The sequence below is a fragment of the Chrysochloris asiatica genome, unplaced genomic scaffold (assembly GCF_000296735.1).
Source record: "Chrysochloris asiatica unplaced genomic scaffold, ChrAsi1.0 scaffold00316, whole genome shotgun sequence".
Lineage (NCBI taxonomy): Eukaryota > Metazoa > Chordata > Mammalia > Afrosoricida > Chrysochloridae > Chrysochloris > Chrysochloris asiatica.
The window spans coordinates 2,492,707-2,517,418 of NW_006408834.1; the positions used below are offsets into that span (position 1 = coordinate 2,492,707).

At 42.8% G+C, this 24,712-nt stretch overlaps 1 protein-coding gene across 1 annotated transcript in view; it reads right to left on the minus strand.

The window, feature by feature from the left end:
• The window catches only part of MAP1B (microtubule-associated protein 1B), a 136,933-nt gene that overhangs the window by 23,788 nt on the left and 88,433 nt on the right, over nucleotides 1–24,712 (minus strand). The window contains exons 3-4 of the mRNA XM_006875271.1: nucleotides 6,295–6,377; nucleotides 3,019–3,159 (exon numbers count right to left, since the gene is read on the minus strand). Of these exons, the coding sequence (XP_006875333.1) occupies nucleotides 3,019–3,159; nucleotides 6,295–6,377 (224 nt within the window). The remainder of the gene's footprint in view (nucleotides 1–3,018; nucleotides 3,160–6,294; nucleotides 6,378–24,712) is intronic.

The following is a 24,712-nucleotide window of genomic DNA, read 5'->3' on the forward strand; positions in this document are numbered from 1 at the left end:
CCCTCTTCTTTCTTCTTCTAGTTGAGCTCTGATCATCCAGTCATTGAAGCCTGGTCAAGTGGGTATTATCTGCAAGTGTGGGTGTTCTTGTGCATGGTCCTCTCTTCTTATCAGCTGGATGCTTCACTCTCCACTCTAGTCCTGTGACTATGTCACTGACTCTGGGCCCAAGAGTCCCCAGGTCTTGCCACACTACTGGCCAACCAGGTCTCCACCCGGGTTCACAAGAGTCTATTGAATGTTGTAGGGCTTAGCTCGCAGCTTCATTGCTGTTTTCCCCTTACTTCCCCTTATCGGTGACAAACAAGGTCACCAATCAGAGCTGTAAAGGGTTTTTGAACAAAAGTTGACCACCTGCTATCTCTTCAGTTCTGACTCATGGCAACCCCATGTGTGCCAGAGTAGAACTGGCCCTATATGGTTTTCGGTGACTGGTTTGTCAGAAGTAAATCCCCAGCCCATACTTCTAAGGTGCCTCAAGGTTGATTTGAATTTCCAACCATTCAGTTAGGAGCCAAGGGCAGTAACTGTTTATGTCAGCCAGGTACTCCTATGGGGCCTTACTCTGCTGAGGGCAATGAATACAAAGATGAAGGAGGCACAGGGCCTGAACTCTAGCAGCCTTGCAGGAAGGCAGATTCAAACTCTGGAGAAAGATAGGGCCAACCGATGTACTGTGGAGTGGTAAAGATGGTACGGCCTTGAGTGAGCCGTTAAGCCTCTAAGGAAGGAGGCAATAGACTGACTGGGGTGGCGGTGCTTTCAGCCTCAGGACACAGATAATACCATCATTCCATGAGGGGGAGCTTCAAACACTACATAAAAGGGTCCTCTTCTTACAGTTCATTCTTTCCCCACAGTGGGTGGAGAACGATACTCCAAGAAGTGGTTTTACAAAAGCCTCCAGGTAACCAAATGAAGCTCTTGTCAGTGCTGGAAAAACTGCACAAAGAGCTCTCTGCAGAGTGCAGGCTAATGGAGGTTAAATACAGAAACACTATTGGGTCTCTGCAATACCCAGAGCCTGGATTTTAAACAGACGTGGTTTGAAAACAGACGTGGTAACTCATCCTGTCAGCACATCCCTCAGCCCCTTCACTTAGAAGTCTGCTATGAACTCCAAGCAAGCCCCAACCTGTCATGGTAAAGGCCTGGAATTACTTCCGTAACTACTGTAAACAAAAAAGCAAGATGAAAGAGATCTGTTATCCTGGAAATAGAAGTTTCCCAGCCAGGATGAATTGTCAAACAGAAATAACCAAAGTAAAACCTTTTATCTGACTTGGTCATTCTTCAGGTTTGGAACTAAACTAAACCCTCCTCAAAATTTGGATCAATTTTCAATCAAACAATCGATGGATCTATAAGGGAAACGATAACATTAGTGAGGTTCTCAGACCTTATGATAATCAATCGTTCGAAGTCAAAGGCAGCGGTTACTCAAGGACAAAGTTCAGAAGGGTTAGGAAAGACAGCGGAATAAGACAAGAAAGATTGGGAGGAAGTGGGGTAAGCGATATTACATTGAGGGGAATGCAATCAATGAGATGAAACAAACTGTGAATGAAAACCTGTAAACCTTCACCCAATTCACAAACAAAAGTTAAAAAAGAAAACCTTTTATCTGACTTTAGCAAATACTACTAACTTCATGTCATTTCCATTACTTCACATATATCATCTTCACATAAAATAGGTGTTCATAGGAAATATTAATGTTCCAGTTTCAGGCCACTATTTTAACCATCTTTCTCTTGCCTCATAGACATGCTTCATTTTCCTACACATCTCCCTTTCTAGAATGCCTTCTCAACCCAACGTCAAACAATGGAACCAAGAGTGAAAAGAGAAATCAGAAAAAGTAGGTTACAACAAAAAGAGAGGAGTATTTAACCTTACATTCTAGGAACAGAGGACCCTAGGACCATCAAGAGAGAAGAGCATGAGTGGAATATGGGATCCTAACCAGAAGAGCAGTGACACCAGTGATGGAGGCAGATGTGATGGCATGGATAGATACTGCAGCCGAGGACTCTAGACTCATGGAAAGAGAAAGGCTGTGTGCTGGTAGCCAGAAGGCAGGCTTGCAGAATGTGCCCTTTGGTTGTTTAAATGATTATATATATCCCTTTGTGTTTTTGTGTACATAAAAAAAAGGGGGGGGGGCGGGGATAGATGCAAATACTAACTGATGGTGCATGGAGGGAACTGTAATTATTGCATCGAAACAAAAGATGATTGCTTGAGTGCAAAGCCGATGTTCTCCCATGTAAACTACCTCTCAATTCAAAATAAAAGCATTTAAAAATAATAATAATGATAGAATATAAAGCATAAAAATATATTAAATCAGCTGATAGAGTCCTGGTGTGGCACTGTGGGTTAATGTGCTGGACTGCAAAGTCATTTGAACTGCAATGTCAGCAGTTCAAGCTCACTAGCCACTCCTTGGAAACCCTATACAGGGTTACTATGGGTCAGAACTGACTTGAAGGCACTTAGTAACAACAAATATTAACTTGAGAAATATCATACACAGGCCAATGTGATCTGTAAATGTGGAAGCATGGCAAAATTATTTTTGTAAAATAAGAATTAAAATATAAAAGTACAAACAAATAAACAAAAAAGTAGGTTATAAGTACTGGAAGAGGTCAGGGCAGTTAAATCCTACCAAAAGCCTAAGAGTTTGGGGGAGGATATTCAGTCATAAAGAACAGGAAACAGATTTTCTTTCTGGTTCTATCATTTCAAAATTCTTGTACATCACTGTTTGTCATCTGTAAAACGTAGGCTGCACCCACCTACCCTTCTATCATGTGGACACATAGAGCATGGTTCCAATTAATTATAGATGAGCCAATTAATTATAATTGGTGATGGGCTATTGATCTAAAGTACGTTGGATCACACATTTTTGCTTATTTCAAAGAAGGGGAACTTTCAAAGAAAAGCATTCCACTTTAACAATAACCAAAACAACCAGGAAACTTGAGACGTTCCCAAACAGGAACCTACCTCTTGATCGGTGAAAATCTCTATAAAGTTCTGGAAGGAGAAAGAGCCGGACTGGAGAATGAGCTCGCCAGTATTTTCAAAGCACTGTCCCGTCAGCACGAGCAGCTTGTGTCGGGCTGCGTCCGTGATCATTAAGCGCACCTGGAATAAAGTATAGGGAGCAGGGGGTGAGCCACAAGCAGCACTGCCTCCCCCCTTCAGAACAAGTCTCTGAAGTACTTGATGTGCATTACCAAAAAAACAAAAAACTCATTCCCTGGCACTCTTATTTCCCTTAGGGAGGTTGAACAGAGTTCTGCCTGGCACCATCATCCACAAAGTCTATGACTGTCGCTGCTAGCTTGCTCATGAATGCCATTTTCAACATTCTGTTACAACCATGATAGTAGCATTCATTGACTTTCTTCCCATAGTTCCCTCCTCTTTTTCAAAGCAGTCTTCACAACTGGCACACAGCTGCTTGGAAGTGTCTGCTAACAGCATATGGTCCGTGGGACAAAGGAAGTCTTCGAAGTATCTTACATGAGGCCCTAAGCATTGTCCAGGTCCCTAACTGCCTAGGGAAGCACAGGCTTCCAAGTAAGGTCCCAAGTCAGCCCTCCATCCCCTCCAGGACCCTTTTCCTTCTAAGCCATACATGAGCACATAGCTCCAGATATGGTCTACAATGAGATCAGCATTGTAAACAACGTAAAAAAAAAAAAAAAAAAAAAAGGCTGCTTCTGAATGGGAGTCTTTTAAATAGAATTGTAAGTGGTCTGCACTAAAGAATTTTTTGTGAACTTTAAGAAGTGGCAGGAAGCCAGCCTGCCCTTCTGTATAAACAGGGCTCTAAGCACCAAGATATTCACTTAGAACCCTAATCAGCTCAGCACCTCTTCCGTGTCAGGCATCACGGTAGACACCAATGGAGAGAGAGAAACTTAACCAAGTCATGACTCCTTCCCCCAAACACCCCACAGTCTAATCATGGAAAAACACATGTGCGTATGTGATTGTTTCAGCCCCATCTGCTCCACAGGCAAAACTGAATTCCTTATTTTTCCTTTTCCATTTTCACAGCTGTCCTAGGCAGTCTGCCTAAATATGTACATATAGTAAATCTACCAGGTTGTTTCAACTATAATTACTTCCTGATTCTATTAGACACAGAGACATTGCTATTCTATCATTTTCCTCAACCTTGAGCCTTATGGAATTGTCAAAGAGGTCCTGCAGATCTGAAGTAGGCAGAAGTGTATTTGAAACAGGACTAATCATGGTAGCCAAAAAATGGACATACCCAAATGCCCATCAGTTGATGAGCATATAAACAAAAGATGGTATGTCCGTGCAATAGAATAGTATGCAGCCATGAAACGGAACGAAGTACTGGTATACATTACTGCATGAGTGGACCTTAACAATGTTATGCTAAGTGAGAGAAAGCAGACACAAGAGGCCACATATGTGATGCCACTTATGAAAAATCCAGAATTGGCAAATCTACAGAGACAAAGATTTGTGGTTGCCAGGAGCTAAGGAGACTGAGAAATAGGATTTTCTAGGGTTGATGAAAATGTTCTAGAATTATATAATGATGACAACCATATAACTTTGTGACAATACTAAAATTAACTGAATTTTCCCACATTCAAAGAGTAGATTTTGTGGTATGAATTATATCTCTATTTTTAAAAAGCAGGCTACAGTCAAAGAGATGCTCAATCATGGGCAGAGGAGACACTGGGTAATGGAAGATCCCTGAGGACGTTGTGCATCTTAATGTTTATGAAGCAACTCTATCTCGAAGATGACCAGGGATCCCTGGGTTTACCCAACTTCTTATCTTAAAGTAGCTTTGAAGCACCCAGTTACTCTCTGGCAACAATTCCACCCACGGTAATAATAACATGAACTAACAATGTTGTTGTTGTTAAGTGCCGTCGAGTCGGTTCCGACCCATAGCGACCCTGTACAGGGTTTCCAAGGGTGTAAATCCTTACGGGAGTAGAAAGCCTCATCTTTCTCCTGTGGAGCGGCTGGTAGTTTCAAACCGCTGACCTTAAGGTTCGCAGCCCGATTCGTATATTTCAGTTATTACATGCTATACTCTGCTCTAAGCACTTGACATTTCTAATTACAATATTAGCTATGAATATTGAAGGCAGGCACTCTAATGACCTTCATGTCATAGAGGTATAAATGGCATCCAAAAGGCAGTAAGTAACTGGAAGTTCTGGAAGGCCACTCAGCTAGTAAATGGCAGACTTGGGATTATGAAGCCAAGCCATCGGGCACGAGGGTCCATGCTCTTGACCACTACATCATCCCCGCCTTTCAGGAAAGCTCTGAATGGACCTTTCATCAGAAAAAGCATTCCTCTCCAAACTTGGTTCCAGTATTTTCCAAGGGCTTAGAATCGATTTTCACTACCACATTCCTTCCAGATGCCAATATACCAACAACATCACCACTCTCCATACACACAAGAGAACTTCGAAAAATTTGTGAAAAAAAATCCATTATCTTTTCATCCCATTTTTCCACAAACTTTTTGAAGGCACCTTGTACTCAAAATTTAAAAAAAAAAAAAGTTTTATTGTGAATTATGTTATAGTTTACATGGGAGAATGTTAGCTTTACATTTATCCTACCATATATCATTTCATTGCCATGGTTACAATCTCCTCCATGCATCATCAACCAACCAAAGGGTATACCCTGCAAGCCTGCTCCCAGGTCATTAGCACACAATCCCTCTCCCTCTCTGGGTCTAGAGTCCCCAGCCGCTCCATCTCTCCACGTCATCATCTCTGCCTCCATCTCTGGCATCACTGCTTCTCTGGGTAGGGTCCTGCACTCTGCTCTTCTCCCTTGATGGTCCCATGGACTCTGCTCCTGGACTGCAAAGTCAACCACATCCCTCCTTTTGCTAAATAATGTCTACCTTTACATTTACAACCCTCATAGTCAGTCCTGGTAGCAATTATTCACTATTGTACCCCATGGTACTCATGATTTTATACTCCCTTCCCTCAACAAAACATTACTGTCCCAGCCAGCATCTTCCACTTCACCCTTAATGTAAGGGAAGAGAGCTGCTTCACATACAGAGTAACTGGACTTGGGAGGGGTGCTGATGCAGAGAATGGCCACTGAGGAAGCATCCTTGGGCTGGGACTTCTCTCTTCTGTGTCTCTCCCCTGGTCCCTACTTGCCCCACCCTTCCAATCAGTTCTGTCCTGTCCTACATTGTGAGTCCCTTCCAAGACTCTGCAGAACCCAATAGCTTACCTCAGTGCTGACTGCTTCATCTGAAGGGTTGATCAGGACCACTGTTTCTAAAACGTCACTTCTATGATGAAGGATTTTCTGTCCTGTGGGCAAAACAGCACAAACAAAGGAGGAAACCTTTAGCTTTTCTGGATAAGATGGGGCAGAAGAAGAGTTTCTGCCTCTGAGGTGACAAACCCGCACAGGGATTCTCCACATTATCCTGGAAAACACAACTGGTGTTCCTAAGCAGGAGCGTGCAGACCCCAGCAGGTTCCTCCAGAGGTGGGTCTGTGTGGTCAGGGGCTCCTCAAGCTCTCACACCCCACGTTTTCATGCTTGATCACAGGCTGCCTCTGGAGGTTGATGGCAGTTTTCTTCTGAGACAAGGGGTGGATGCCAGGAACACTCACAAGGGGCTCTTGACATTTCCTTTCTCATGGTAATTAGGAATGTTTCTCCATATCAGCCTTTCTTTGGCTGAGAACTGTGCTGAGATTAATTAGGAGCTTTATTGTGAACTGAATGACACCCAGAAACCCCAATTACAATTAGCCCAGCAATGGGAATGGCTGTCTGAGGCAGGTTTACAGTCTGCTGGGGTATTCACCAATTCATTCACTTGCTCCTAGAAAAGTGGAAGAATGGCAGAAACGTAAAGTGGTGACCAACTCTCCTGCTGGACAGGGTGGCGAAATTGCCCCCTAAAGACAAGCAAGGGGGATAGAGAACAACAATGTATTGTACAGGATGAGAGGGTTAGAAATGCGGTTGTTGTTAAGTGCTGTCGAGTCGGTTCCAACTCATAGTGACCCTGTATAGGGTTTCCAAGGAGCAGCTGGTGAGTTTGAACCACTGACATTGCAGTCCAGCGCATTAATCTGCAGCATCACGCCAGGCCTCCAGAATTCTGCTGGGCTCTGGATATGATGTGGCTGAGCCCTCACCAGGTGTAATGGATTCAGGTGTCTTCTACAAAGGTCCACCCACCCATCCCAGCTCAGCAATGAGAGGAAAGTGTTCAGGCAGATGTGTAGCTAGAAGTTAGTGACAGATGTTCTGCCATGAAGAAAGATATTTCCTCAAACTTATGGTAAGGAGGGTAGACAAGAACATGGCTGATGTTTGGAATTAAAGAAATGATGGGACAGGAGGCAATGGGATGGAATCAGAGGGGACAGACACCAAAAGAACGAAGAGTGAATAACGAAAAGCAATCTAGGGTGCATAGCATAGGTTAAGAGATTTTATTCTTTATATATCACCAATTCTAGAGGCATTGCAAAAACAGTACTAAAGAACTTACCACCATTGCTATAAACAAGCCCACCCTCATCTGCTGATCTTCCCAACAGCTAGTACATACCAAACAAACCCCTCATTAGACAAAGAAGCCCAAACTAAACAATAATAGTAATAGCTGCTGATGTTAAGAGCTGTCGAGTTGGTTCTGACTCATAGTGACCATGTATAGGGTTTTCTAGGAGTGGCTGGTGAGTTTGAGCCACTGACCTTACAGTTCAAACCAACCATGAGGTCGAGTGCTTATCCTACGGCACTACACCAGGACTCCAATAATAATAGTAGCTTATTATGAATCAGGTGAGAGAAAGATGAGGCGTCCTGCTCCCGTAAAGATTTGCAGCCTCGGAAACCCTGTGCAGGGTCACTATTAGTCGGAACCAACTCCACGGTACTTACCAACAATGATGAATCAGGCACTGTTCCAATCATGTACCACATCCTGCTTCATTTAATTCCTAGACCAGCTCTAAGACATAGGTCCTATTATCCTCTCCTTTTACTGTTGAGGAATTGAAGTCTACTATACGGGAGCAAATACTAGCCCAAAGTCACACAACTAGTAAGCAGTCAAATCAGGATTTGGACCAAGTCATTTGGCTCTAGAGCCCACATACTTAACTGCTACTACTTGTTGCCAGAGGTTGCCTACTAGTTACTGGACTAAGAGTTAGAAAATTGGAGAAAATACAGATATCACATGCCAAGGGGAATGTAGGGTTAGGTCCAAAGGAGTAAAACCAGAGGTATGCTTGAAGGAGCAACAAGCCAGAAAGCATTACGAGAAGAATGACTATTGGCAAAAAAAACAAAAGAAAGTCAGAACACCCATACAAGAAAAGGTAAAATTAAGAGAAGGTATGTGATGTTTTATTGCAAATGCCTAAACATGAAGAAACTCCAAAACTGTACACAGTTTGAGAAGGTGAAGCATTGAGCTTGGGAGAAAAAATAAAATTAAAATAAGCCACAGGAAGGAAAATTCTTTTATTATTAACACCAGAGTTGGTAATCTGTTGAACATTGTTTTGGAGCTTGGTTGTTTTTGCTTTTGACTACCAAGCACTTTTAAAGCTCAAACAAAAGAAAATCAAATTGAACCGGCACACGATAAAAGGAAATTGGCAAAACACATCACACTGTTGTCTGTGTAGGTCTTTCCATCAGAGACCGCCTAGAAATCAAAGGCTTGAAGAATGTCATGGAAGAAGTTAAGCCGAGACAAAATTAAGGCAAAATTTAAGACCAAGGAGAAAAAATGTCATTTCCTGGATCATACTTTTGACCTGCTCCCAAAACATCAGGCAGCATAATGGTGAATAACCTTTTAAGAAACCCATAAAAGTAAACGAGCAAGGTTCATAAAAGTGACTCCCTCACCAACAGATGACAGAAAAATGAGAGCTTTTTTTTTTTTTTTTTTTCCATAAGGGATCATACATGATTCTCCCAACTGTGCTAACTAAACCCTACAAGCCTGAGTGTCTGTCCCACTCAGCATGCCCTTCCCCGGGCATACAAGGATGCCTGCGACTATGGTGCTCCCTGGCAGTGGGGCTTCTTACCATCCACAAGACGTTCCTCTCCTCCTTGGCTTCATCACTTGCACAAACAAAACAAATGCCATCTGAGGGCTGCCGTTTACCTCAACACCTCCCAAGTCAGTTTTCAAACCTGTTCACCCAGGACTTCAACTAACGATTTTCTTTTTATCCATCTTTGGTAATACCGAGAGGAATATGGCACCAAGATGTCATAGTGTCTCCTTCAACAAAAGGATTTGACTTGAATGAGGGAGAGAGAAACCTCAGTTCTTGTCACAGCCCGACTGCTGGCCAGAGTCTTCCACAGGCGACAGAACCAGAGCTGGGCGTCCCAGCATCTGGCAGACCCACCCCCACCCCTGGCTGCCCCATGGAACGGCAGCTCTCCAGGCTGCAGGCGGCTGGGCTCAGGCTGTGGGATGCTGACAAAGTTGCATATTTGGGGAATGTTTCACACTGGGCAGCGGGCCAGGCATTCTGAAGGAGAGGGGGGCCACCACCCTCGGCTGTAAAGGTTTCATTCAGCTGCTTCAGAAAAGAAGTTCCCAGGAAAGAAAGACGACATGTTTCTCTCCCCACGATTATACAATCTGCAGTATTTTCTGTTCTTCATTCTGCACCTCACAAGGAAACCATTAAGCATAGCCCCTGTGAATAGTAAATTTTCCTCAGCATTATCTGAAGGAAGCCAAAGTGGGAGTCTGCAATGGAATGCTATGGTACTGATTGGTTTGCTAATAAAAAGTCTTTGAGGGTTTTCCCTACGTTAGGTGCCGTCAAGTCGTTCCACCTCATAGTGGATGTATAACAGGACGAAACACTGTCTAGTCTCGGGCCATCCTCACAATCATTGCTATGCCTCAGCCCACTGTTGTAACCCTGTGCCAATCTATCTCCTTGAGGGTTTTCCTCTTTTTTGCTCACCCTCTGCTTTATCAAGCACGACATCCTTCTCCAGGGTCTTGTCCCTTCTGATAGCATGCCCAGCGTTCATGAGCCCAAGTCTCAACATCCCTGCTTCTGAGGAGGATTCTCGCTGTACTTCTTCCAAAATAGACTTATTCATTTTTATGGAGGTTCATGGTGTAATTTAATCTTCTTCAAACCAACACCATAATTCAAATGCATCAAAATTCTTTTCCAGTTTTCCTTATTTATTGTCCAGTTTTTGCATGTCTATGAGGAGAATGGAAATACAGTGGCTTTCTCCCACACAACTTAGAGTAATTGTAATGGTTCGAGCTAAGGAAAAACAACTGTTGTTTGGGTGGTGGAAATGGTTACCCTCTCAGCTGTTAGCCAAAAGTCGAGCAGTTCAAATCCAACTGGAGACACCTTCGAAGGGTCTGGCGAGCTACTTCCTAAAGATCATAGTCATTGAAAATTCTAGGGGTAACAATCCAACTCTGAAATGACTGGGGTCGCGATGAGCTGGAGTGTGTGTATATGTGTGACATAAAAGGGGTCAGCTCCACCTCAGAATCCAAGAGGATGATCTGGGAGCATCTTAGAGCAGTAGGATCCTTGCAGACTACAAGCTTCTGTCTGTACTCTTCCCTAAACTCAATGTTGCTGAGCTGATTCCAACTCAGAAAGAGAGGCCCAGAGAAGCATATATTTCTCAGTTACTGCTGGGATGTTCTTTCTTTCTCAATATCTTAGAAATTAATTGAATCAACCTGTCTTTTCAAGTTGGGCTGCTTTTATGTTTAGCTATATCCAGGTAATTGTGAAATCCCTTAAAAGTAAAATACTACCTTCCATGCTTGTAATTTCTAGGATATTTATGGGGGTCTCCTTTCTACAGTTCAGAGTTTCTGGATAGTACAAACAGTTAATGTGCTCAGCTGCTAACAGAAAGGTTAGAGGTTTGAGTTGGAGGTACCTCTGAAGAAAGGCATGGTGATATACTTCTGAAAAATCAGCCACTGAAAATCTTCCAGAGCATAGTTTTACTCTGACACACATGGGGTTGCCACGAGTCACAGCTGATTTAACCAGTTAGATAGTTTTCTCCATAGAGTTAAAGATTCATCTAAATATATATCCATATGCCTTCTCTTCCTGGTTTAGATGAGACTGAACATGATTAAATTCAGAGACACACACAACTGCGGAAACCCTAGACTCGGTCGCTATGAGTCGGAACCGACTCAATGGCACTTAACAACACCACCATCACCATAGCTGAGGCACAGCCACAACCAAACACCCACAAAGGTCAGACCCTTCTCTGCTTTCACACACATGAGCTCTAGAACACAGAGGCTAGGAGACTGTAACTTCTCAGCAGGGACCAGAGCAACTCCTCTAACAGTCTCAGGCCAGGCAGGCAGCTGCAAATGAAGCAGCCTAGTACAAAGGAGACAATGAAGACCCCAAATTTTAGAAGCACTAGGAGATGGGGGAGAACCATAGAGGAAAAGTTAGCTTTGCTAAAATATCCTAAATGTCTTCAAGAGGACACTAGCTCTATACATGTTGAAGATTAAGGTTTAATTTTCATATCCAATAATGATTATAATCCAGAACGTTATTTCTACAATGACTTTTTCTGGAAAATATAATACTTCAAGCATAATCTGGAGCAATAAGACAGTCTTCAATTTCTATTCAGTGTGAAAGGAAGAAGATAAGGAAAGTCCTGATCATGAAGGCTGATGTGGTGCTGTAGGATCAGCACTGGACTATAAATCAGAAGGTTGGCAGTTCAAACCCAGCAGCTGCTCCTTGGATACCCTATACGGGGTCGCTATGAGTCAGAATCAACTCGATGGCACTTAACAACAACAACAACAATCATGGATACAAGAGCACTATATCTCCAAACGATACGTACTCGACGGTGAACCATACAGTCTGCAATTCAAACTCACCAGTGCTCAAGGGAGAAAGATGACGCTTTCTGTTCCTGTGAAGATTTAAAGCCTCAGAAACCCTATACAGGATCACTATGACTCAGAACCAAATTGATTACACTTAACAACAGCAACAATTACAATCACGGATACAGATGGACTGTAACCAGGACCAAGAGTCAGGGCAAGGGGAGAGCCTTCCTCCGCATCGGTCTCTTGTCTCTGACTGTATGTGGTAGATAGCTCCATGCCCGATGGTCTGCTGCCTTCATTTACAAACTGCTTCTCCAGCCCTGCATCCAGGAGAAAACCACAGTGGGGTCTTTTTTTGATATTGTGATTCAACATTAAAAACATTTCTAATGTGAGGCAAAAGATAGCTTATAGAGGGTTAAGGTCCATTCTAGAGTTAGAAAAGGTTAGGATAAAGTAGGGCTGGGGCTATTTAGCTCAAAGTAAGGTTTGTTGTTGGTGGTGGTAAGTACCATCAAGTCAGGTCCAACTCATAACGACTCTGTACAATAGGGTTTTCAAGGAGAGGCTGGTGAGTTTGAACTGCCAACCTTGTGGTTCAAACTGACCTTGTGGATGATCTGCCCTGTAAACTTTCACTCAATTCACAATAGAAATTAAAAAAAAAAAAAAAACTGACCTTGTGGTCCAGTGCTTTATCTCACAATACCACACATTAGGACTCCAAAGTAAGGTTTGGTAAATTAATAGTGTCATAAATACAAAATGTCTTATTTTAAAAGTCCATTTTCATTAAGGAAAGGATATGAGGCTAGGAAGAAGGAAGGAAAAAGAGAATGAGAAAAATGGATGTTCTTTATTTTCTGTCTCTTCACCAAAGTAGATTCTTGGAGAGGGAACCTCTCCCCTCTAACCCCATGTGCAACACACACACACACACACCAAGGCAAAATGCAACTAAATGGATGAAAGCAAATAATAAAAAGGTGCTCAGTGCAGAAATTAAAAAAATTAATTACCAACAGGTCTCTCCCCCAAACCAAACCCACCAACTTGGACTCATAGCAACCCTGTAGGACAAAGCAGAACTGCTCTATAGGGTTTCCAAGTTTTTCTGGGATCAGACTGCCACATCTTTCTCCTGCGGAGCAGCTGGTGGGTTTGAACAACTGACTTTCTGGTTAGCAATTGAGTGCTTAACCACAGTGTTACTAAGGCTTCCTAACAACTATTTGAAATAACCCCCAGGCCTCATTTCCACAGGAATTATCACAAATGCAAAGCAAAAGTGTGGTCTATTTGGAGTGAAAGGGAGCTGGAGGAAGGAGGAGCTGTAAAAAGCCTGAGTCAGCAAAACTTTCTAATGAATTTTCTTTCCTTCTGGAGAACAGAAAGTGAACCATCAGGAGTTCTCTATATCCCTGGCAGTTAACACTGGGCACAGAGCAGGCCCCAGGCCTCAGTTGGAGGAAGATGTCTCTAACCTCCCTTCTCAGAGGGAGAGAAGTTACCAGTCAGTTAGGAAACCTCACAAGCAGTCCAAAGACCTATTCTCAGAAGACTTTGAGGTTGTCCCTGCTCTCCTATCTCACATCAACATTTCTAAAGCAAGAAATGAAAAAATGGGGTGGAGTGGATGCAGGTAACCAGGTAACAGTGCTTCTGAGAAGCCACAATTAGCATCTCTCTTCCCAGATGCCCCACAGCTAGGCTCCCATGCTCAGAGGAGAAATCCAGGAGAAGGGCTGAGGACCGCCATTTCTTGGAACATGAAATCACCTCAGACCTGAGGGAGAACATGATCACAAGGCAGAGCTAGATGGCTAACAGCCCTCACCCTCACCGCTGAGGCTCTCTTTAAAAACAAAGGTGTTGGGAGACTTGGTATTTTCTGATCAACGGTTCCCCAAAGACCAAGAGCGTCAGCACAGAAAACGGAAAGCAAACCGTTACCAGGAAATCACAGAAATTCTTTCTCAGGGGACAAAAACTCCTGAGCACGGAGGGAAGGTGTGGAGCCTCCTTGATTTCCCAGAGGCCCAAAGACATCAAAATCGACTTGTTCATCTTCTCACATCTGCCCTTGCAGATCTTAGCCTAAGGCTTAAAAAGAAACCCTTTTCTAGACTGGGTGTTTCAGAGGCAACAAAGAACAAGGTTTAAAAGATGGTAAGAACCCCCTCCCGAGTCCACCGCCATTTTAGGCGCAATGGTTCTGGGATGCTTCCTCACCTAAATGTCTGCTCTTCTTTTGTGCGGGGCCCCTAAAGGCACTGTCACAGGCTGTTGTACCCTCTTTGGTTGATTTGTCAACTGCTGTTACCAACAACGGACAGGCCCTACTGCCAAAGGCCTCCCGTGACCACAGCCACCTCAGCGGCTGACATCATCTCCACCTTCGCTGCAGCTTGATCACCATCTCCTGCTATGTCTGCCGGAGCGGAGCGAGATCTGCCCCCCACCCCCAGGTGGGGAAGGCCACGGCCCTAGGCTCGGCAGGAGGCTGGTGGTGCCTGCAGACGGGGTGAAGTTGGCCGCGGAGGCTGGCTGCCCTAGGGCTTTCCAGGCGGTGGCTGGAGCCCTTTCGGAGGAGGATGAGCATGCTCAGAAGGTTTATCCACTAGAGGACAAGGAGGAGTATGAATACAAAGATGATAAGTACGAGAACGAGCATGAGCATGAAGACGATCAGGATGTGGTCCAGGATATGGAAGAGGGCACTGATGATGAGGAAGACTATTATGCAAATGAGGACAACGAGGATGACGAGGATGCCAATGCTGATCTCTACAAGGACGACTACAATCAGGAAGACTACTACGACAACGAATATGACAATGAGGACGAGGAAGAAAGCCCAGACGATGATTTTCCTAATGGAAGAGTACCTAATGTTGGTACTAATTATAAAGTGAGATATTTTTTCTGCAAACATCAGTTCCCAAAGTCTGCATTACTCTACACCAAAGAAGCAGCTGAATACAACACCTCTGATGAAGAGAACCTAGAAACTGAAGAAGAGGAGGAGACTGAACAAGAAGATGAAAGTGATGAGTTAGGACCCCAAAAGAATCTGGAACCATCAAAGGGCAAGCCTGGAGAATACAGTTGGCAAGCCAAAGAAGAAAGTGGATGCACAGAAGTAATGAATTAGATCGTCATGGATTTTCTAGTTTCCAGTTAGCCTCAGAAATTTTATCAACACTGGTTTATTCCCTACTTCATTACCCGCCCCCAACCCCAAATGAAATTTGACATTCCTCTTACCTTTTACACGTGTTTTACCATTTAGTTTTTAAAATAAAAGTTTGGAGAAAAAAACCAAAAAAAGATGGTAAGAGCATAAAATAATCAAGCATGCAGATTTTAAGATCAAGGTCAGCAGATCAAAACTACCAGCTGTTACACAGGATAAAGATGAAGCTTTCTGCTCCCATAAAGATCTAACAGGCTTGGAAACCCCATCCACACACAGGGTCACTATGAGTTGGAACTGACTCCACAGCACACCGCCACCACCATGGGCTAGGTACATTTTTGCTGCTGTTGTTAGTCAAGTGAACTCCTAACTAGATCAAAAATAATACTTGGAATTTATAATTGGCACTGTGGGATAAAGCAGTGGATTGCAAGATTGCTTTGAAACACATGGTTGGCAGTTCAAACTCACCAGCCACTCCTCAGAAACTCTATTTAATAGAATCGGAACCAACTCAATGGCACTTAACAACAACAACAACAATTCTTTGACCACCATAAAAAGAACATCACAATGAATCCTTACACACGTGGAAATCTTTGGAGTTTTCAAATCATTTTGTCCTTTAGGTACTTCCTTTATTTAATCCTCACAACATCCTCACAAACAATAGGGTAGTACAGAACAGGAAGCTATGGTGCATTCCAGTAGGCCATGCAAAGCTGGGGACAGGGCTGTGACACAATTCTTTGAACTACTTCTGTGCAAAGGAAGGTTTTCAAGTTGTGATGCCAAGACTCCCCCCTTTGTCAGTGCTAAACACACAGCACTGGTCAGCCAATGCTGCCGAGTGATTAGGCAGGACTGGAACTCGGCCTCTCAGCCTGGCACACTGGCCTCCCACAAGCACCCCCGGGGTCAATTCTCTCTTTGCTTCTGCTCAATCATCAGAGCCAAGTTTTCTCCCACCCTGCCTCTGATGTTCTTGGAAGTGGCATTTATTTTCTGATGGAAATACATTTTTGTTTCATCTCTAATGTATATGTTCCTACAACATTCTAGAAATATTGAAGGTGTTTTTTTTTTTCTTTTAAGAGAATTAAAAAAAAAAACAAAAAAACAAAAAAAACCCACAATTGTAAACAAGTGCAAGAGATTTTATAAATAATTTAAAAAAATTTTTTTAAATAATTGATCATGCCTGGGAGATAGACACCTTTTTTTTTCTTTGATTTTACTTTGGATGTCTTTAGTGTTACAAAGATCTAGATATTATAGGCATCTACACCTACTTTTCTCCATATTTCCTGGACCTTGTTGCAGTTGACTACATTTTGTGGTTGTAGGGTTTATTTGGTTTCGTTTTTCACACATTCACTGGTCTGTCCACCCTATCCCTCCTTTGGATTCTCTGCTGTCTTTGGTTTATATATAGTTCTTGGCCTTTAGATGCCCAGCTAAGTAAACAACCCAAATCCCCAGACTTCCTAGGTGTCTCCTTCTTCTAAGCATGTTCACTGGTATAAGCTGAACCTTCAGGTTACAGGCAGGCAGGCCTGGCTCCTGGGGTTGAGCGAGCCTCATTTTGCATTTCACAGCTCCACTTCTGTTGGGAGCAGAACCTCTGGGAGAATAGGATGTGAGGTAACACATCTTTGTTAATACATCCTTTAGTATTTTATTCTCATACCATATTCTTGGCATCCTGTGAGCAAAGTCAATTTGAACTGCAAGGTCTGTGGTTCAAGCTCCCCAGCTGCTCCTTGGAAACCCTATACAGGGTCGCTATGGGTCGGCACTTGACACGACAGCAATCTTATACTTAAAGAACTCTAGTAGTGGGTTACAAACTGTGCCGTTAAATGAGTTGGAATTGATTCCACTACCACCATATTCTTCCCTTGTCTTTATCCTTTTGCTCTCTCCCCTTTTAAAAGGGGGCCTGGTGGTACAGCAGGTTAAGTGTTGGAGTTCTAACCAAAAGGTTGATGATCTGAACCCACCACTGTCTCCAAGGGAGCAAAATGAGGCAGTCTGCTTCAGTAAAGATTTACATCCTCAGAAATCCCATGGAGCAGTTCTCCTCTGTTTCATAGGGTCACTGTGAGATTTTGAGACTTTTTAAAGGCTTCAAGTAAAGGGATGCAAACCCAGGATGTCAAAGTTTAAACAGAAGTGTGTATGCTGGTTTTTTTTTTTTTTTTTCCTTTCATCTATTCTGTGTTCTTGTTGGAAGGAGTAGAAATAAATACCATAGACGGTGCTGATGCAAGTGTGGCTCCCACAGGGAGGGCACCCGAGGAGAAGCTGCAGCAATACCAGATGCTGGCACCAGTGAGGTAGATAAGGAAATGTGAAGTGGTTTCTTTTGCCTACAAATGCTACCGATTTAAAAAAAAAGACACTTAGTGGAGGGCATTCAACCACGTGGATTATAACAAATTATGGAAAAGACTGTAAAGCATGTGAATTTCTGAAGGCTTAATTGTACTCATGTGGAACTAATTTATACATAGACCAAGAGGCAGTCATTCCAGCAGAACACAGGGATATTGCGTGGCTTCAAATCAGAAAGATGTGGGTCAGGGATGTATCGTTTCCATACATATGCAATCTCTGCTGAGCATCTAATGCACAAAACTGGACTATAGGAAGAAGAATTGGAGGAAGGCTCATTAGCAACCTGTAGTATGCAGATGACACAAACTTGCTTGGTGAAAGCGAGGAGGACTTGAGGCACTTACTGATGAAGATGAATGAAAGACTAGTCTTTGGTATGGATTACACTTCAACACAAGGAAAACAAAAATTCTCACAGCTGGACCAGTAAGTACTATCATGGTAAATGCAGAAAATATCAAAGGACATAGGGTATTGGGCAAATCTGATGTAAAAGACCTCTTTAAAGTGTTAACAAGCAAAATACTTTGAGGACTAAGGTGTGTGTAGTACAGTGAATTATGGCTTTTCTACCATAGTCACTGTAACTTCCACCAAATAACTGGGTTGTTGTTGTTGTGTGCCGTCAAGTCAGTTCCAACTCTGAGCCACCCTGTATATGATTTCCAAGGAGCTGCTGGTGGGTTTGAACAGCGCACCGTTCAGTTCAAATTGACCTTGCAGTCCAGTGCACTATCCTAAAGCACCACGTCAGGAATATACAATTAGGGTCTATTGTTGTTGTTGAGTCGATTCCGACCCATAGCGACTCTGTACAGGGTTTCCGAGGCTGTAAATCTTTACAGGAGCAGAAAACCTCATCTTTTTCCTGTGGAACCGGTGGTAATTTCAAACTGCTGACCTTGAGATTAGCAGCCCAATTTTTAACAATTACATTATCAGAGCTCCTAACAGAGCAGAATGCCTCATCTTTCTCCCACGGAACCACTGGTAGTTTCAAACTACTGACCTTGAGACTAGCAGCCCAATCTGTAACCATTACGCTACCAGCGGGTATACAGAACTATAATACAATAATTAGTTAGTTTTGCCATCCTAGTAGGTTTAAAAAGAGCCATTTCAGAATGGCAGAGGATCCCAAGACCATTAAGAAAGAAGAGCCACGAGATCTTTTTGTGGAAAAATATTCATAGCAGAAAAGGTAAAGCAGTGGGTTTCCAGGCCCACAGACTGAGGCGAAAACCAAGGGGCCACATGGCTGAGAAGACGGGCTCCAGTCCAGAAAACGACTATATCCTGAGTTGTTTCAGATCCTGAATTGTATCCTGTTCATTTCCCTAATAAACCTCCTAGTCATGAGTATCGTCTGTGAGTTCTGTATGGTCATTGCACACAAAATTATCAAAGTCAACAGAGAGGCAGAGAGTGCTGTGGGAGGGATGCTTGGTGTCAGAACAGGATACAGAAGACTAGAGGATGGAGGCATATCTGACTGCAGCTTCATTCAAATCGACCTGGGGCTGATCTTGAGTTTCATTCTCCATCCTCCTTGTGAAGCCAGAGGAGGTCAGATATGGCCCCATGCCCCTTAAGTAGTATATGTGATGCCAAGTCATGACATTCTCAATCGCCTCATAAGCATGTGTACAGATGACTGGAGAAGAATTGATGCATTTGAATTATGGTGTTGGTGAAGAATACTGACAAATCCAGAAAAGCAAATTAATCTATCTTAGAAGAAGTACAGTGAAGGGTGATGTATTGATCTCTGGCCTCCTTAAAAGCAGAGATCAACATCTGTCTAGTTCTTCACCATGTACAAAGTTCTCTCCTCTGTATTCACTCATTTAACCTTGATGGTAGTGTTGCAAGTCTATGAATTGGCTTCCTAGGGCTAAGTCATGGTGGAGTATATGAGTGTCCTGTTTCCTAAATCAAATTTGCTTCAGGTAAAAAAAAATATTCCGACTCACCATGCACAAGAGTCACTTCTGCGTTTAAGATGTAATGAGCCCAGCAGCCAAGAAGAAAACATTCTACCCATGAGCTTGAGGACAGAACTTGTCACTCTTTTTCAAACTTTTTATTGTGAATTCATTGAAGGTTTACAGAGAAGATCATCAGTTTTACAAACAACAAATCAAGGATTGCAATCCTCTCCATGCAACATTATCCTACTCCTTCCCTGTGGTTTCTAGTTCCATTCCAGCCATCTTCCCATCCCTTCGCAACTTTGTACTTAGGTTAATGTTGCCCTTTTGATTTTTAACAATTGGCCATTTCATGGTGGGCATATCTTACTAGTGTTTTTTCCTCTATATACCTATGTACTGCTTGGCTGAAAATTGGGCCACGAGGGTGAATTCTTTTCTAGACCTGAAGGGTGGTTGAGAGTCATAGTCTCGGGTTCCTCCAGTCTCTTTCTGATTAGTAAACCCTGTCTTGTTTTTTAATAAATGTGAGTTTTATTCCACATTTTCTCCCACGTTAGCTGAAATCCTATAATGTGATCCCTTTCAGAGCACTTGGTTGTGGGCACCATCTAGTTCTTCTGACCTCAGAGTTGTGGAGACTGATAGAATTTGTCACTCTTACGGTATTTGCCATCAAGTTGATTCTGACTTAAGGTAACCCCATATGTGTCAAAGTAAAATTGTGCTCAGAGTTTACAGCGACTGATTTTTCAGAAGTAGGTCTCCACACCTTTCTATTGAAGCACCTCTGGGTGGACTCAAGCACACTGCTTCAGGAACTCCATTTATGGAAGATTTGAAGATTTGAACAGTTTTCTAGAGTTTAATTCAGGCAATTTTGTACTGCTTTCATAAGCTGGGCACTGAGATGAAAATATGAATGGGATGCTTCCCCTAAACTGAAGGGCATATAGTTTAATGGAAACATCTAGTAGTTTGGACACTTCTAATTTGGGAAAGTTCAGTTAGTAGTAGTAGTTGACACACAGAGGAGCTCAATTAATATTTTTTTAATTAATATTTGATAAAGGAACGAATTATAAAAATGACCAAGATATATTGACTAGCTTGCATGGGTCAAGCACAGGCCTTAATTCTTATGTTTTCGCATTGAACTCCCACGTTAACCCTATCAGGAAGGAACTATTCCTTTTTAGTAGGAGGAGAAAAGTGTGGCACAGAGCAGTTAAATAACAGCCGTGCAGCTAAAATGCAAACCTGGGTGATCATCTCCAGAGCCCAGACTCTTAACTAACAGGCCATTTTTAAAGGCAGGAATGAAGACAGATGCAAGTTGGTTTGGGGTGCATTCTGTTTGAAGTATTTGTGGGATATCCAGGCTACTCTGTCCAATACCCATTCACATTGCTATCAAGTTGATCCTAGTTTATGTGACCCTGAGTAGGTAGCATAGTGGTTACGAATAGGACTGCGAACTGCAAGGTCAGCAGTTTGGAACTACCAGCTGCTCTGCAGGAGAAAGATGAGGCTTTCTGCTCCCGTAAAGATTTACAGCCTTGGAAACCCTGTTCAGGGTCGCTATGGGTCAGAACTGACTCGATGGCACTTAACAACAACAACAAATCTTTACAAAAGTTGAAAGCCTCATCTTTCTCCCATGGAGCGGCTGGTGTATTTGAACCGCTGACCTTGAATTGAAGTTAGCAGTTCAGTGTTTATCCTACAGTGCCACCAGGGCTCCTTGGTCTGTCCAAAAGGCAGGCAGAGATGTGGGCCTGATGTACAAGAGGGCAGAAGTACAGATCTGGGAGGCATGAGCATCATTTTAGTTAATGCTCTTGGGAACACGGCAAAGGCTCCTTGTGAAGAATAGTGCTGGGGAATGCCACACTGTAAAGGGCAGGTTGTTGTTGTTATTAAGTGCTGTTGAGTTGGTTTCAACTCATAGTGACCATGTATAGGGTTTCCAAGGAGCGGCTGGTCGGTTTGAACTGCCGACCTTGTGTTGCAAAGTGACCTTGCAGTCCAGTGTTTTATCCCACAGCACCCCAGAGGTAGCATCCCTGAGAAGTTAGTTCATGAGTCCAGCCAGAGATGCCTCTGAAGACTGATGATCTACTTTCAAAAGATCTGCCACTGAAAATCCTATGGAGGAAGCTATACTCCGACACACATGAGCCGAAGCCAACTCATCAGCATCTAAAAAAGACAGTGGGCAGAGAGAGGTAAGGCAAAGGTGGTAAAGGTGATGGAGTGAGAGTCCCCAGGAAGTATGCTTACTGTCTCTGCTTACTGTCACCCACACCCTGAGTTTCCCTATAACTGCCCTGCTGGTCCAGTTTTGTAAACCCAGAACCCCCTCTGCATAGAGGAGAATCAAGGAGATATTAAATAATCCAATCCCAACTTATAACTGGTTTTCTATTTCAATGCAAGACACACTTGGGTGGATCTGCATATGCCCCTGTGACATATTATGCAGCCACTAGGCATTGCTTCATTTTCTGTTAGAGACCTGGAGACAACTACCTAGCCAAGGAAAAAGATCAGTACTTCTCAAATGTTAATATGACCAATCCACAGGTTCCTGAACCCTTTGATAAAATGCAGATTTTCAAGACCATCCTCAGAAATTCTTATTCAGGAGATGGGGGGTGGGGCCTGGATGTTTGCTGTCTCCCACGTGATTCTGATAGAACTGTGGTCCTTTCTTTGGGATACAACACCCTGTAGTCAATGAATACTTTTCTGAGCAATACTAAAATAACAAGTGACTTTATTAAAAATCATCCTCACATTGATTTTTTAATGTATTGCTATCCTAATGTCTGAACAGACTACTAGAATTATTTCCCTTGGGAGTACATGTGATAATTAAAGGCTCAAACAACTTCCCAGTAAATATTGATTTTCAGAATCATTTGACAAGTTTTCCTGACATTTAATTTGCCATCAAATTCCTGCCATTTATCAAATCCACGAAAACTGCTAACCTTTCACCTTCATCTGTTCCTGTTCAGAGCCAAATGATCACACCTTCATCCTCAAAACTAGAACAAAAATCAAATTAGGTTTTTGGTATGTGGCAACTGAAAAGGAGACAGGAAAAGAAAAGCATTCAAGCAGCTGACTTAAGACATATTAAACCTTACATCTAATAATTACTGATTCCTTAGAAAGCTCTTAGCTCTAGGCCAGGAAGAAATAGTATGGGTTTATTTTGTTCCTCAGTAAAATCCACATTTTCAATGTAGTGCTGGCAAAGAATACTGAATATACCATGGATAGTCTGGAGAATGAACACAAATCAATCTTATAAGAATTACAACCAAAGTGTTTCTTAGACACAAGGTAAAGCTTGACTCATTTACTTTGGAAAGACCAGTTTCTAGGATAGGATATTATGGTTGGTAAGAGGAGGGTGAGCAATGCCAAGAGGGACCCTTAGTGAGTTGAACTGAAACCATGGCTGCAACAATGGGCTCAAGCAAGTAACAATTGTGAAGATGGCACACAACTAGACAATTTTCGTTCTGTTATACATAAGGTCACCATGAGTCAGAGCCAACTCAATGGCAATAACCAACAACAAAATCCTCAAGCAGAATGAGGGAGGGGGCAATGATACCCACAACAGTGAGCTGAGGTTGACTAATAGCTTAGTGACCCACCAGGAAGGAACTTATTCTTAAGCTCAAGATCCTGACCTAAGAGGATGAGATGTCAGATACCTCAGATCTGGTCTTAATTGTAATGGTGCCTCAGCTGCCACCATGGGTACAAGTATTGTCAAGGTGGGTACTCAAGGCCTGTATTCCAACCAGCATAAATACATTGCTCATATCTTTTCAAGGACTTGACATGAGTCCTAGCTCAACCTGTGATTTTTGTTGTTTTAATTGTGTTTCTTTATATATATATATATATAGTCTCACTTCTCTCAGGGTTAAGTAGAGAAGCTCATTTTTACATGCCAGTTGAAACAGCACCTGTATATTTCCATTTCATGCTGTGCCTGTGCTGTTAAGTCATGGTTTGATGCTTGGGCTTCCCAGAAATGTACACCCAGTTCTTATTGACCTTGGGTGTTCCCTCTCCCAGGGCTTAAGGCATATCAAGGCCAAAGCCCTGATTTTGCCTTACCTTCCTGTTCTTTGCAATCAGTTTTACACCCTGTCAGCTGACCCAAAATGACGTCGAACCTAAAGTCTAGTTCTCAGATACTCTACTCTTTCCTTGAAATCCATGGCCACTCTTTCATTATGTTTACCACATTTCCAGACTCAATCCCTTGCTATCTTCTAACAAAAGGCCTCAGAAAGAAATGTCATATTTGCTCACGTTTTTCTCCGTAGTGAACAACTTTTCTTATGTGTGAACTTTTCTAAATGGTGAAGAAGTACATCTTCCCCCCACCCCCAACCCCTTCAACATTATCTGTTTCTACTATCTACGTTGTTGTTCATCATCAGGAACAAGGCATTGTTTGGTGAGACTCTGTGGGCACAGAAGGAAGACAAAATGTATCAGAAGAACTTTTTCCAATTAAACTCTTCACCTTTTCTCCCTCAACAAAATCCAAACCTTGTACTTTAGCAGTAAAATATTTATTAAAAGGGAGTTACTATGTGAACTGGGAGTTTCGAGGCTGGTGCAAATGGCTAATGTACTCACTAACCGAAAGGATGGCGGTTGGAATCCACCAGAGGATCCTCAGAAGAAAGTCCTAATGACGTAGTATTGAAAAGTTAGTCACTGAAACCCTTCTGGAGCACAGTTGTATTCTGACTCACGTGGGGTTGCCATTCATCAAAATCAATTTGAAAACAACTGTGGGATAAAGCACTGGACCGCAAGGTCACCATCCGCTCCCTGGAAACCCTATATAGGGTTGCTATGAGTCAGAACTGAGTCAATGGCACTTAAAAGCAATTACATAAACTGGACTCCTGGTGTGGCGCTGTACAATAAGCATGGGACAACTAACCACAAGGTTGGTGGTTCAAGCCCACCAGCCACTCTTCAGGGTCTCTGTGAGTTGGAACCAAGTCAACAGCACTTCACAACAACAACATTACATAAACTAATACAGTATTCTCCTAGGATCATCATCCACAGAGTTGAGTTTACTACCCTTATACCATTTCTGTTTTTAGAGAAGATAAAGATAAAAATTGAAATCTTTTGGGAAAGTGAGGCAGCACAGGAGGCACTCACTCATCTCTGCCA